Source organism: Perna viridis, chromosome 3, assembly GCF_037379345.1.
Source record: "Perna viridis isolate PV_CMFRI_1.1 ecotype Kerala chromosome 3, ASM3737934v1, whole genome shotgun sequence".
Taxonomy (NCBI): domain Eukaryota; kingdom Metazoa; phylum Mollusca; class Bivalvia; order Mytilida; family Mytilidae; genus Perna; species Perna viridis.
Genome location: NC_142447.1, coordinates 54,444,323 through 54,459,361, shown reverse-complemented (window position 1 = coordinate 54,459,361; position 15,039 = coordinate 54,444,323). Strand labels below are relative to the sequence as shown.

The window sequence follows — 15,039 nt, the reverse complement described above, 5'->3', positions numbered from 1 at the left end:
AGTCCATCAGTCTGTCTGTCCATCTGTCAGAATTTCATTGCAATTATTTTGACTCCCAATTGATACTATATTGATTTCACATTTGGTATATAGCTTTAAATAAATGAGGCATGCAATGAAAGCAATTTTGTTTGCTGTTTGATATCAATATCTGTTCGTGGAACTTAATCATTTTTCTCTGTATGGAATGATAGAGAAAGGTTTTGTCACAAAAATCTCAGTAGCCACAGGACCGATTGATTTTAAATGTCAGAAGTGATTATGGTTGCTTTCAGATATCAACTTTCTGTTTTAATGAGGGTATACCAAGCATGGCAAAGCATAAACTTCTGGTTAGGGAACTGCTGGTTCTGTCATATACATAAATTCACACACATTTCGGTCTGAATAACCTTTTGATGTGAGGAAAATAACTTTACATTATGATCCATTAATCTTTCAAGGAGAGTTCAGTATGATATACTATTTTTCTAAATCACATTTACAAGTGTGAATACATATGTTGTATACTTAATTTTGTATTAAACTTTTTTTTTATTTGCTCTTGAATTTGTTGACTTTTATAATGTAGGCATGTAAAGTGCATTAGGTATTTAAGCCCCTTTCATTATTGTTTTTTTAAAGTTAAATTTGTTTGTAGATCTTGATTTTCACTACTCAGATCTCAGAAGTTTGTCTATTATAATCAATTATTATATAGATAGCAGTGTTTTATCGAATGTTCCAAGTGAAATAAATTTCGATAATTCACACTGTGAAATAAATTCGGTAATGTCACTCTCGGACTTTCTCCCGCCAAAACATCGCAACTTTGAAATGAATCCGCTGTTCACAAAATTTGAAATTTATGTTGAAAATAGCAACAAATAATGGAGGAAATCTATATAATAAATAGGATAATCAATTTGTTATCTTGAATAACAAAAATATGTTCACTCATGCCAAGAACGCAGTAAGATTTAACTTGTGCATGGTACAAGTTCCGCACACTCGTTAAATCTATGCGTTCTTCAGCACTCCCGATAATATTTTGGTTATTCACTCCTTTCAATTAATTATCCTATTAATATTATCACAGTGTAGGTATTCTTTGATTGGAAAATAAAGTTGATTAATGTTCTAAAAAATATTACAGGAGAAAGCAGAGAGTTGAAGCGTAAGTAACACACTCCCTGATGTTTGCCTGCTGCTTCTCTTGACCCCAAACACAATATGGGACTTTAAACAGATGTAGTATAACTTCAATATGTGTATCATATAAGTAGGGCTAATCCCTTTCTCTCTGTTCTATATACCATTATAAATGTCTTCTGTTTGACTGTAGTATTTTAAAAGAATATAATTAAGATATTTGAAATAGCTTGTTACAGGTAATCTAAGATTATCATCTAACTTGTTTTTCCACTCTGACATCGCTTTTACTAAGAATGCATTTGAAGTAGGCTCCTACATACTTATAGATAGAATATTACTAGAAGTCAATAGATATTCTCTACATTCAATGTATCATCAGTTCTTAATACAATATAAACATATTTGTTTCTTTCCTCTTTATATGACTCTTATTATTATATTGGTGTAAACCTCTGTAAGCCAAAAAATTCTATTTAGGTTGAAATGTCCTAATGTCACTGATTGACCTATACATTACCTTATCGGATAGAAATGTCCAAATGTCACTGATTGACCAGTACAAGATCTTACCAGGTAGACATGTCCAAATGTTACTGACTGACCAGTTCAAGATCTTACCAGGTAGACATGTCCAACTGTCACTGACTGTTCAGTACAAGATCTTATCAGGTAGACATGTCCAACTGTCATTAATTGACCAGTTCAAGATCTTACCAGGTAGACATGACCAAATGTCACTGACTGACTTATACAGGACCATATTCTAAAGATATGTCAACTGACATATACAGGATCTTATCTGGTTAAAATGTCCACCTGTTACTGACTGATCTATACAGGATCATATCAGTAATATAGTGTGTGTAGTTCACTTACACCATCTGAATGTTAACCAAAATTCCAAGTTAATTCTCTTTACTTTGATTTGATCTGGTTTTAATTTTACTCCATTTGTCTTGTTAGGGTTCAGTGAAGGTCAGTGATTCGGATGTAGTTTTTTATAGAAATTAAAAGCAAGATATTGAATTACAATCAAATAATCCATTTTTCTACAACATTATTTTAATGATACCGTTTAATCTATTTTGATTCCATGGTAATAAAGTACAGGTAGTTCCTGATTGATGATAGTTACCCAGTATTTATACTCTCTGTTTCATTTTATAAAGCACTATCGACCCATCAAAATACTTTGACATTTCATGCATCATCAGTTTCCATGTTATGTTTTTGTTGTTTGCATGAGTCTTGTGACAAAAATGTTGTGGTAATTAAATTTGTAACAGCATGCTTTAGAAATTACACGATTATTTGTTATATTTCCTTTGTCATGAAATATGTATGTTTTGACTATTCTGTTTCCAATTAAAGTTTGATTGGATAATGACTAAAGCCATTGGTCTGTGAGTGTTGTCTAATCATCCTAACATAGATGAATAGCTTTAAGAATTGCTTTGTGATAACACCAGATATAATTTAAATCTAATCAGAAGAATTTACATTGGACTTATAATGATGAATAATAAGGTTTAGGCCAGATCTGTTCCATTATAGGATGATATTAGGGAATAGTGTGATTGCTAGTAGATTGGTGGTTGTTTTTATATTTTCTATTAAAATATATCTTATTCAATGAAACTGCTGTTAAAAATATTTTTTATTTCCCTTCCCATTGGTTGTAGAACATTTAATTTTACTATTGTCTGACATTCTGTTCATTTTTTAGTGTGCTAAAATTTGGGAGCTATTCATCAAAATGATTTAAGATTTGGTATGAAGTATCATTGTGATTAGTTGTACATAGATTATGTGAGACTGTTGGCCAGTATCCACTTTCTGTGTGCTGATGTTATGTAATTTCATACAGAAATGATTTAACTTTAAGTTGGAGCTGAAATGATTCAGGTTTTTAAATGTGTGTTGATTGTTCATCTCTGTCAGTATTTTTTTTTTTATGTTTACCCACCAACATGAGATCTTACTACGTCTGTTCATTGTATTTCATTGATATTAACTTGATAAAAATCACTGAGAAATGAATATGATTTAAACTTATTTTTGATCTACCTGTTGTTTCCACAAGTTTCCAATGGTCTGTGGTACTAATATTTGATGCTGGAATCACAATTAGTTTGACTAAATCATGTTGGTCTGGTATAATTAGAGATGTCTGACTAGACAGAGGCTTTTCATTATTACCTTGTCTCTCAACAGCTGCAAGCCTTGGAATATGATCAGTATGACTATAAGAAAAGATTTGTAAATTGCTATTTGATTGTAAATTTTTTTTTATGTATAGTAAACTTGTAAAACACTCCTTCAATTAGGTTACTAATGTAGGAAATGCTCATATCGGGTCTCAAATATGCCTTTTACTTGAATTTACCCGTCTATGCTCCTTAGTCTTATTTGTGAATAGATTTTTAGAGGTACTGAGTAGTTTGGTTTACATTTAACAGCTTTCTTATGTTCTTGTTTCCTGTCCTGTGATGAAATTTGTTCAACCTCTTAGTGACAATGTGATAAAGGCCCTCAATTTTTTTTTTGTGAAGATTTTATTTCATGTTTATTGTTTTCAAAGTATTTATACATCTACAAGTATGCTATGTATTATTAAAAAAAAATTGAATATTTAAGTGAAAGGCAAAAGAAACTACAGGAGTTGAAAAAAGAAAAGACCAAATATGAGGAAGGCATGTGGAATGTGAATACAGTATTTATGGGTGGTCTTGGAAGAGATCCACAATTAGAAGGTAATAGAAATGTGAAACTTTGAGACAAAAATGACATTGTTGACATGTGTTACTTCCTTTTTCAGCTCACCTGGCCGAAAGCCATGTGAGCTATTGCCATCACTTGTCATCCATTGTCGTCCGTCGTCATCGTCCGTCATCATTAACAATTTTTCAAAATTCTTCTCCTCTGAAACTACTCGACCAATATGAACCAAACTTGATATGAATGTTCCTTGGGGTATCCTCCATAGAACTGAAGTGAGGATTTTTGATCCATTGAAAAACATGGCCACCGTTACTAAAAAAAGAACGTAGAGGTCAGACAGTAGTTTTCGCATATATCTCCAAAGCCGTTAGGTTTAGCCAAATTCTGACATTGGGTAAAAGTGTTCAACATGATGAGATCTATCTACAATCAAATTTGGGTTTGAATTGTTGTAGCCATGTTGGAGTTATTGCCCTTTTTCAAAGATTTTTACCATTTTTAATGTTATTTCTTTCAAAAATCTTCTCCTCTGACACTACTTGAGTAATTGAAACCAAACTTGGTATGAATGTTTCTTGGGGTATCTTGCATAGAAATGATGTGGGAATTTTTTGATCCGTTGAAAAACATGGCTGCCGTTACTAAAAATAAAACATAGGGGTCAGACAGTATTTTTTTGCATGTATCTCCTAAACTGCTAGGTTTAGCCAAATTTTGGGTAAAAGTGTTCAGCATGATGAGATCTATCTGTGGTCAAATTTTCATTTTGATATGTTAAGCCATGTTGGAGTTATTGCCCTTTTTCAACGTTTTTTTGCTATTTTGAATGTTATTTCTTTCAAAAGTCTTCTCCTCTGACACCACCTGACCAATTGGAACCAAACTTAGTATGAATGTTTCTTGGGGTATCGTGCATAGAACTGAAGTGAGGATTTTTGATCCGTTGAAAAACATGGCCACCGTTACTAAAATTAGAACATAGGGATCAGACAGTAGTTTTTTGCATTTATCTCCAAAACCGTTAGGTTTAGCCCAATTCTGACATGGGGGTAAAATTGTTCAGCATGAAGAGGTCTATCTGTGGTCAAATTTTGGTGAAAATTTGTTGACCCATGTTGGAGTTATTGCCCTTTTTGGACGTTTTTTGCTGTTTTTAATGTTATTATTTTAAAAAATCTTTTCCTCAGAAACCACTTTACAGAATTCAATGAAAGTTGGTATTTTTGTTTTAAAGGGTATCCTTAACAAAATGACTTTTTGGATTTTTGATCTGTTATAAAGCATTGCCACTGTTACTAAAAATTGAACATTGGGGTCAGACAGCAGATTTTTGCATACATCTCCGGAACGGTTAGGTTTAACCAAAATCTGACATGGGGTAAAATTATTCAGCATTGGTGAAAATTTGTTGATCCATGTTGGAGTTATTGCCCTTTTTGGACGTTTTTTTCTGTTTATGATATTATTACTTTAAAAAATCTGCTCCTCAGAAACTGCTTTACATAATTCAATGAAAGTTGACATTTTTGTTTTATAGGGTATCCTTAACGAAATGACAGATTTTTGATCGCTGAAAAAATATGGCTGCTGTTTCTAAAAATAGAACAATGGTGTCAGACAGCAGATATATGCATACATCTCCAAATCTGTTAGGTTTAGCCAATAGCTTTTAATTGCTGAAATGATCTTTATTATAAGGCTTACAAATGTGTCCAATGAATCAAATGGAGTTAAAGTCATTGCCCTTAAAAGGCAAAATTTTAACCAAGTGAGTGATTCAGGCTCCTGGGAGCCTCTTGTTATATGCTTTGAAGTGGTAAAAGTTGCAGAAAATTAAAAGTGATGTGCTACAATGCTTGTGACTTTGACTCTGTCATTATGAAAATTTGACCAAAATCATTTTAACCTGTGAGTGATCTATTTGTGTTTGTAGAAGAGGAAGACAGTTCAGATAAGGGAGGTAAATCTGCTGATACATCAAGATCAGCAAAAACATTACAGGAGAGGGTAGCAGCTCGTCATTCAGCTAAACTATTAACAGAAAAGCCAGTCAGGTAGAATGGATAGTTGTACAGTTCTTAATCGAGATATTAAGTTATTGATTCAGAAAAAAATATTAATTGCTAAAAACATCAGTCTTTTACTCATAGAGATAATGATACAGGTTTTTTTTTGTGGATAATAATGAATTTTCAACTATTTAAATTCAAATAATTCCTTATACAAAGCAAATTGTTCTAATACATGCTGTGTCATTGTCAGAGATGTTGCCCAATCAAGAGCATCAAAAGTTACATCTATGACTGGTACTGTCAGTAAAATGGATACAGATAGATCAGGACAGGTATGCTACTGTCATCTCTGATTATTGTTCTTCCACAATAAATGATTGTATCCCTCTAATGTTATGTTATTTGCTCAGCCATAGTTGGATAGCACTATCACTGTTTCAAAGTTTGCATCTAATTATTTTTAACTGTGGACCCAGATAAGTGGAACAAAAATAGTACTGACTGCTTCTTAATCAAATATGCAACATATTCAAGATAAAATGATTACTAGTTGGCTGTGAGTAATGTGTTTAGGTGAGATAACATACTTTTCTGGACACTGTTACATTTGTGAACTAAGGTAGCACAATATACTTCGGCTCAGCATGTAGCTCTAGTGAAAAAGCAGGTTGATAATATGTTCTTGTTCAAGTTTGAATTGGAGTCCGTTTGCTCGTTTACTTTTGTTTCTTTGTATGTGTTATTTTGGTTATTTCATGTTCTTTATTGAGTGTGTCTGTTTTCCCTGTCTGTATCGTTATAATATATTCTTTTGATTTCTGCTGAAATCTCTGTTCCCTTGATTATTCTTTCTTGTTCAAAATGCATGAAATACTTTCATTGATGAAAGTAATTAGATATATATCAAGATTTGCTATTTTAGATGACAGAAGATGGCCCCCTTAGTCCACAGGAGAGGTTGGAAAAAGTGTGGAATGCTCTAGAAATGCCAGACAACCTCAGACTTGATATGGCAATCAAATATAGTTCTAATGAATACTATGTAAAAATGTTTGAGGTTGGTATTGATACAAGTGTATTTAGACATAACATTGAAACATGTTTGTTTGGTTTTTTTTTTCACAAGAAAATAATTTACCTTGAAAAACAATTAAAAATGCTGGTAGCAAGTTTTGTTTATTCCCCTTGTACTGTAATCAGTGACTTCCACAGGGGGTTTGTATGAAGTGTAGGTGGAACTTATGTCACAATCAATGGATAGTTAAATTAATATCTATACTGAGATCACAGTACTGATTCCATTTAAAACTGTATCCTTCTAATGGTGATATTTTGTGGATGAACAAGATTGTATATAGCGTGCTGTACATGCTACTTATACATTTCATGATGTTAGCTTTCAGGTGGTGTAAGAGTAGCACATGTACTGGTCTAAAAAATAAAAAAGTCAAAATGCTTAAGTAAGCAATAATTTGAGTTAAGCATTGAGAAAAAAAAACAGTAAAATTGGGCATTTAGAATTTCTGCAGAAGTGCAGAAATTGTGAAAAAGAGATGAAATGTTTAGAGAAAAAGGCAAAAACTTGAAGCATTTTGAATTTCTTTGTCTTCCAGACATTTTTAGAAATAGAGGTATAAATAAATGTTTTTTTTACCATGTAAATATATATATAACTTTACAATAGTTTATTATTTTCATCAGAAGGTTAACAGTCTTTTTGCAGATTTATATTAGTACACAAAACTGAATTTAAACAAGCATGTTATCTATCCAGATTTCAGATTGTGGAATTGGTGTTCGTTGTTCATAAAGCTTAAAGTACAGCTTAAATAATATTAAATACAGTATGAGTACATTAGTGGTACCGGTATTTCATATCAAATGTCATTCAAAACCTATCGTTCAGTTTGTTAGTCTCATGATCAGTTACAGTTATCACACATTCTTTGTTACAGTCATCTCTTTCGTATTTTTACCTTTAAATTTAATCATACATTCAAGACAGGAAGAATTTATCATATTTATTTTTTTCAATATCTTGAATGAACAACTTTGAGAAAGAAAAATATTTTTACCAGAATTTTCCTCTGCCATCTTAAAATGACCATCTGTTATGGTCATCAGGTAAACCCTAGGAACTAGTGGAGTATTCCTTTAGCTCAGTAGTTTGTTGGTTTTTAGTACAAGGGTCACTGGATTCAATTTTTTGCAGGTATTGTAATTTATTTATTTTCATTTTTCCTTTAAGCTTTACTGTTACATTAGTTAAATAACTTACTGTGCTATATAGGGATACTTAGTATTATGGTACTTTGAATCTTGAGATGGAGCAGTTGTAATTTATTGATGATGATTTGTAGGCTATTGAAAGATGGGAGTTAGTTACTGAGCTGATACAGAAACGAGAGGAGTTATTGGGGAAGCTTGAAAAATTTGAACGAAATGCATCAGACCCTAACAGATTCTTTGAAAAAGGTAGTAGATCACTGAGGTGTTTACATTAGATATTTTGTATGGAGTTATGTATAGTTAATCTTATCATAATTCATATAATATAATGTGGATGCAGGTCTTACTTCATCATGGTGTGAAAATTCTTTTTTAATAAGAAAACACAGCTGAAGTAAAAATATTCTGTTCCGAAAGGGTTTGGTCATTACAAGCTTCTCTATACCTTACTTAGGAATCATATTTTATAGTTGTGTACTAAAGGACATAAAGTGTACAAAGTAGAAAAAGGTAATTTGAGTTACCTAATTTTTTTCAGGAAAAAATTAGAAAAAAAAAACATTTTTTAAAAACTATCAGAAATTAAGTACTTCTTTGTTTAAGAATCAGGCAGAATGTGCATTAAGTGTGGCACATGAAGTGATTTTATTGCATTATCCAAGTCCATAATTAAACCTTATAACCTCCAGAAATAAGCATCAAAGTGTTTGGAAAGTTTGCCTTTTTAAGATATTGATAGTTCAAATTCAGTTGAAATGCACTATTGAAAAACTAAGAGAAAATGTTTTAGCACTTTTTACCTATATAGCCTGTAAAAAAATATCTAAGTCACACCAGTCCATCCGTGCGAGGCAGATCCGAAAGGGATGCTAAAAAAGAAATCTCAGTCAATGTCACAGATGTTTCAGGATGAATTTAAATAGCTTCTCAGTTATTTTCTAGATGTATTGAATATATCTGAGGCAGAAAAGAGCAAATTAAGATAAGTGATGTGCCACACATTGCCCGATTCTTACACAGAAAGGTACTTAAATCATATGGTTTCTAAATGACTTTACTAGAGATGACTGTATTGGTTACATTAGTTTGCCTTATTACACAGAATGTATGCAAAATGATGTAAAAATATACAATGAGGATTGAACCTAATAATAATAGGATAATTAATTGGAAAGAGTGAATAACCAAACTATGATCACGAATGCCAAAAAACGCCTAGATTTAACGAGTGTGCAGTACTTGTTCCTCGCACAAGTTAAAATCCTCAAGTGTTCTTTTATTTATTCATGATAACCAATTGATTGTCCTATTTATTATATAGATTTTCTTCATAATTTATAGATATTTTCAACATAAATTTTAAATTCTGTGATTGGCAGATTGATATCAAAATTCTGATGTTTTGGTGGGAAAAATTCCGAGAATGATATTACCAAATTTATTTCACAGTGTGAATTATCAAAATTTATTATACTGGGAACATTTGATAAAACACTGCTATCTATATAATAAGTGTTTATACTCCGTATGATATAGTTTGTTCAAGGATGTAATTTATATTGACAGTGTCAGCTGGTACAAAAGGGAGTTCAGTCAAAAGATTACAAGAGGCGAAACAAAGAAGTTTCTACTATAAGGTAATATTTGAGTAATTTTATATCTTAAACATGAAAGATTATAAAAACAAAACAAGGTACATCTGGAACAGAAATAATAAACAAGAGTAAAGAACAACTGCTAAAAAGAATGAGCAACCCAAACTCTTTGATTAAAGTGTTTTTATTCCACCTGGTAAGATGAAACACATCAGTTGAATTTTTGACTCATCAAGTTTTCAATCAATGAATATTTCTGTTTAATTTTGACAGAGAATAGACCATTTTGATAAAGAGATAAAAATACAGGTGGACTTCATGAAGAAGCATTTCCTAGATCATGTCACATATAAGGTATGTTTCTACTTCCCGTTACATGTTTCCATTAGATTGGGAGCAGGTAAGCTAAGCAATGTTTTGGTCCCTATTTCAATAAATATATGACATGGCCTTGAGCCAAATTTAGATCAATACTTTGAGGTGCATGTATTGTTTATCATTACATTAAAGATGTTAGTATTTTTTGTCGGTGTAGGTGTTGATCATTTAGGTCTTCTGGATTTGACTTCCGTGCCTTAGGTAGACAGGAGGCATGTCAAAAACCCACTAGATTCCCTTTTATTTCTTATTCAGAGACAGTTAAAGACCACGTATCCAGTCTTAGTTTCTCATTCACTTTTTCACTTGAGATAAAAATTATTAATATTGTACATGAGATTGGTACATGAGTTATCATACACAATTTGGTGGATTTAAGGGGTAGTGAGTTAATAATTTTTTCCAAAACAGTTACATAAAAATGTGGTGTATATAAGATGAAAAAGCATCATATGTTCAATGGGTTTTTCTGTATCTTGAATCACATCTACCATTCACTGGTATTAAACTGATGTACATAACTGCAGTTACATACCTCCCAAGATGGTGGAAGAAAAATCAGGTATTATTTTTTTAAATAAGATATTAAGTGATAAAAATCATTCATTTCTTAAAAGATTGCTGAATGAAACTCCTCTGTAAAAACGTTGGTGATGTGCATAATTTATGAATGACATAACGTACATCATGTGTGTGAGTTACATACATCAGTTAATTTTTTTTCCAGGTCAAAAAGTGACATTATTGATGTATATTTTCATCAAAACTTTGGCTACAATTGGTTATTTTACTCATAATGGAATTTGTTTGTTGGTCGATTCTGTCTAATTTTACTATTCAAAAGACAGGGACATTGATAATCTAGATTACCTTTTCCTTCATCCATCATTTTGGGAAGTACGTAACTGCAGTTACGTACATCAGTTTAATGCCAATTTTAATTAAGATATTTACTGATCCTATCAACTTTTCACTGAAATGATTAAGTCAACTTTGCATTGTGTGAATTTTTTTATGAATTGGTAATTTTGCATTTCAAGTCTAAATTTAGAATTCAGAAAATTAGCACACCAGTGTACATAGCTTAATTAATAGTTTTTTGACTTTATTCAGGGAAGACCTTATGAAGAGAAAATGAAGTGGGATAGGATAGAGATGTTGTATTGGTTACAAGAAGAACGGAAACAGAGTGCTATTAAATATGAAGCTATGATGAGACCATACAAAGTAAGACAAGCTCAGCTACACCCAATTCCAATAGTTACAGAGTGACTTGAATATTGTTTGGTCTGCAGTTTTTACTGTGATATTTTTAAAACAATTTTTGTTATAATTAATAAAGAAAAAATATGCTGACTTTTTTGGACCATGAAGTAAGCAGTGACACAACTTTCTGATATTTGATGTATCTTAGATTATATGTTAGTACAATTGCTGATTAACTGTGATAAACCATGTTACTTTTTTTGTCTGAGCCACTGACCCTGTACTAGAGAACTAAGATTATTGTTATGCCTCATTTCATAAATGAAGAATGCTTTAAGTCATTCTTCTGCATTTATTTTCTTAACAAGGCAATGTTTTATTCTCTAGAAATTTTCCTTATAGAATATATTTTTCCATTTATGAATACACAAAGTAACATGATATAGTCATTTTGGTTCACAGATTTATCATTTAATACTGTTTTAGGTTGTATGTTTTTTTTTTTTTTTTAAATCCCATAACCTTTTTTTTTCTATTGAAACTGTAATACTTGTATTCAAAGTTTCTGTTTTTTAGGGGTTGGTGGTTGTTACTTTTTGAACAAAAATAATTGATTTATACGGATTGACTACTTATTTATTTTGTAATTAAATGAAGAAGAAGTTTTGAGTGTTCATACTAAGCATCATATGCTTCTCACAGAATGATCTTAAACATAGGCACCTGTTTCAGACAGAGCTATGCTCCCTAAGTACTTATGGGAAAATGGTCTGTCTAAAACTTGTGTCTATATCTTAAAATCATGAATTATTCTTTTTTTTCCAAAATTATTTTTCTTCTATTTTTACATAAATAAAACTTTATTATAACAAACTGAATCTAATCTGTGTAATAAACTGATGTTATTTATTCTGTATGTAAATGTGTGCATTAGAAAATTACTTTCTTTTATTTTTAATGGATTCCTGTTAATGTTGTCTGTGATATCTTTTACATTCCGACCACTTTAGTCCTGCTACATTAAAGATTGTTATACTAGTCCTTAGGTTTCTATTAAAAGGATTTTGGTGATTTTGTGCTATCAACATTTAAGTTTGGTTTTGTTCAGCTTTATTTTTGAATTTCAAATAAATTTGTGTATATATATTTTGTAATATCTCAAACCATGTTCTATGAGACATATGAAGCAGGCATTTTAATATGACATAAGTTTCTATATTGTGACTGTTTTATCTTCATTACTGTCTACAATCACCAGAAGTTCACTTACCTACCCAAATTTCATGCCATTAGATTTTCCTTGTTCATACCTGTATTTAAAACTCTTAATTATACCCTAGCTTTAAAAAATGTGGGTATACTGTTTTACACTATTTTGTCCTACTTACTATCTGTATGTCTATCTGTTTGTCCCTCTCTCCATCACACTTTAATCTATGGCAATTTTCTTTGCAATTACTTGTCACAATTACTTGATATTTAGAAACACACACTATCACTCTTTACTGTAACAAATCCCAATTTATGGCCAGGATAAAAAAAAACCCTTCCAAACAACTTTGGTAGAAAAAATTAATAACACCTTAAGATATTTGAATTATATTTTGGCTCTAAACAACGATGACTTCAATATTTATACTAAAGATAAATATCCTGTAGAACTGTCATTAAATAAATCTGATATTGGTAATAAAGAATGTCCCTTTAAAGATCTTAATATTCATATCATTAATGGTAAACTTAATACTAAAATTTACAATAAAAAGGTAAAAAGCATAGACCTGTAATTTAATTATAGGTCTCTGTAAAAAGGGATGATTTTCCTTCCCTATTGTCAGTTATCCATTTTTAGATGGTGACGTCCCCTTGTCACCATTATACGGTATTTACAAAACACAATTGGTCCGATCTTTTGTAAAAGGTTTGTTATTTTAACATACATAGTTTTATGTGAAAAAATCTTTTTAAATAATTGAAATATAGTTTTTCATGATTTTAAACACACTTTACTAACTGAAAAAAAAAAAACATAATTCTGCACGATTTTGCATACTAAGTATGATCGACTTTAATATCAAAGTACTGTAGCACTGAGTCAAGGAAATTTAAATTAGTAAAAATAACTTCAATTCCGCCTTATAACAGATCCTTAAAATATATAAAAGACGACAATGCAACACTTTTTTATACTCAGTTTTTGTGTTTACTACTGTTTTGTTCAGTGTGTGTGTGTTTTTTTTCTCCATAAAACCACGGTCGTATGATTGCCTGCATGATTTTAGACATTGTCGTTATTTGTTTCATGGTTCGCAACTTCAAGGCGGGTTCAGAGACTTTGAAGAGGTGGGTCCAGAAAAAGTGGGGATCTTTACTTGTATTTGCTTATTTTTGCCCAATTCCTTCACGAAATTAACGCAAAAATTCCCAAAAAGAAGGGGCGGTAACCCTGGACCCGCAACTGAACTCCAGTATATATTTGTGAATCTTTAGTTTAAACATATTTTATCTGCGTAATTATGCAAAAGGGATTAGACACAAGTTAGACAAACTTATTAAGTCTTCTCCCATATACAGTGTGTAACAATACATATTGAAAGCATGCAAAAACAATACAATAAATATATTAACATAATATTGACATGATATAACTAGCAAATATTGTGATGATGTGATGATGTATATAGTCGTTTTAAATATACTTACAGTATCAGTGATACTGATTATACAATATGGAACCTCTTAGATCCTTTTATATAATTATATACATGACTAAAAATTATTGTATTTTGCTCATCGGTAAGAGCCGGGTGACCACACGTTAAGGTACTTAAATTTACTCGACAATTTTCCGGTAACCAATTTAGATTAATAAGGAGTCTGTTTCTAATATCAGAATAGTGAGGACATTCAAAGAAAAAATGATTTGAATCTTCAATGCTAGCACCACATCGGCAGGGTGGATCAGTTATAATTTTAACTCTCGAGAGATGATAATTTAAAAAGGAGGCCGAACATCGTATTTAAGTTAAAATAATGTTTAATTTACGATTTCCAAACTCGAAATATTTAGGAACTCTGTTGGATTTGATTTACTTCTCTTTAATTCATTTTTAAATTTACCAATAGATTCAATGTTACGAGTAGACAATTTTAGTTTATTCCATAACCGTATAGTTGATGGTAAAAACGAGTCTTGTGTCAAAGACAGTCGACAAAAAGGATGTATCAAGTCATTTCCATTACGTAAGGGGTAAACTGTTGTACTCTGAATTGTTGGTGGGATCAAATTGTATAAATATTCTGAAGCATTATTATGTTGAATGCCATAGAACAACTGTAGTTTTCTTCTTTCACGTCTTTCTGCTAGAGTTTCCCATCCGATTTCACTATAAATGATTCGTGCACTAGTAAAGATGGGAAGTCCAGTTACTATTCGAGCAGCTTCTAGCTGCAATTGTTCAAGTTTATTGCAATAACCCACGCCCATATTGTCCCAAACTTCACATGCATATTCAAATAACGGTCGAATAAAAGTAAGATATAGTGATTCAAGATTCTTTCTTCCTAAACTATACTTAAGTTTCCGTAATACATTTAAATGTTTCGATACATTTTTGATTATACATTCAACACGATTATTCCATTTTGCATCGTTACTAAATGTTACACCTAAATGTTTATGCATATCTGTAACTGGTATATTTTTATCATTAAATACAAAGTTTATTTCGGGAGTTTCAATATTAGAAAACAACATAATTTCC

At 31.2% G+C, this 15,039-nt stretch overlaps 1 protein-coding gene across 12 annotated transcripts in view; it reads left to right on the top strand.

The window, feature by feature from the left end:
- Window positions 1–12,419, top strand: part of LOC148622936 (coiled-coil domain-containing protein 87-like) — a 40,724-nt gene extending 28,305 nt beyond the window's left edge. For 10 of the 12 annotated variants that reach the window (XM_088573299.1, XM_088573290.1, XM_088573297.1 and 7 more), the window contains 9 exons: window positions 1,136–1,156; window positions 3,772–3,887; window positions 5,789–5,909; window positions 6,118–6,199; window positions 6,790–6,924; window positions 8,228–8,342; window positions 9,663–9,733; window positions 9,965–10,045; window positions 11,183–12,419. In XM_088573299.1, the coding sequence (XP_088429425.1) occupies window positions 1,136–1,156; window positions 3,772–3,887; window positions 5,789–5,909; window positions 6,118–6,199; window positions 6,790–6,924; window positions 8,228–8,342; window positions 9,663–9,733; window positions 9,965–10,045; window positions 11,183–11,341 (901 nt within the window). In that variant the 3' untranslated portion in view covers window positions 11,342–12,419. The remainder of the gene's footprint in view (window positions 1–1,135; window positions 1,157–3,771; window positions 3,888–5,788; window positions 5,910–6,117; window positions 6,200–6,789; window positions 6,925–8,227; window positions 8,343–9,662; window positions 9,734–9,964; window positions 10,046–11,182) is intronic. The other 2 variants (XM_088573296.1, XM_088573291.1) reach the window with 1 other exon arrangement.
- Window positions 12,420–15,039: the final 2,620 nt, after the last annotated feature.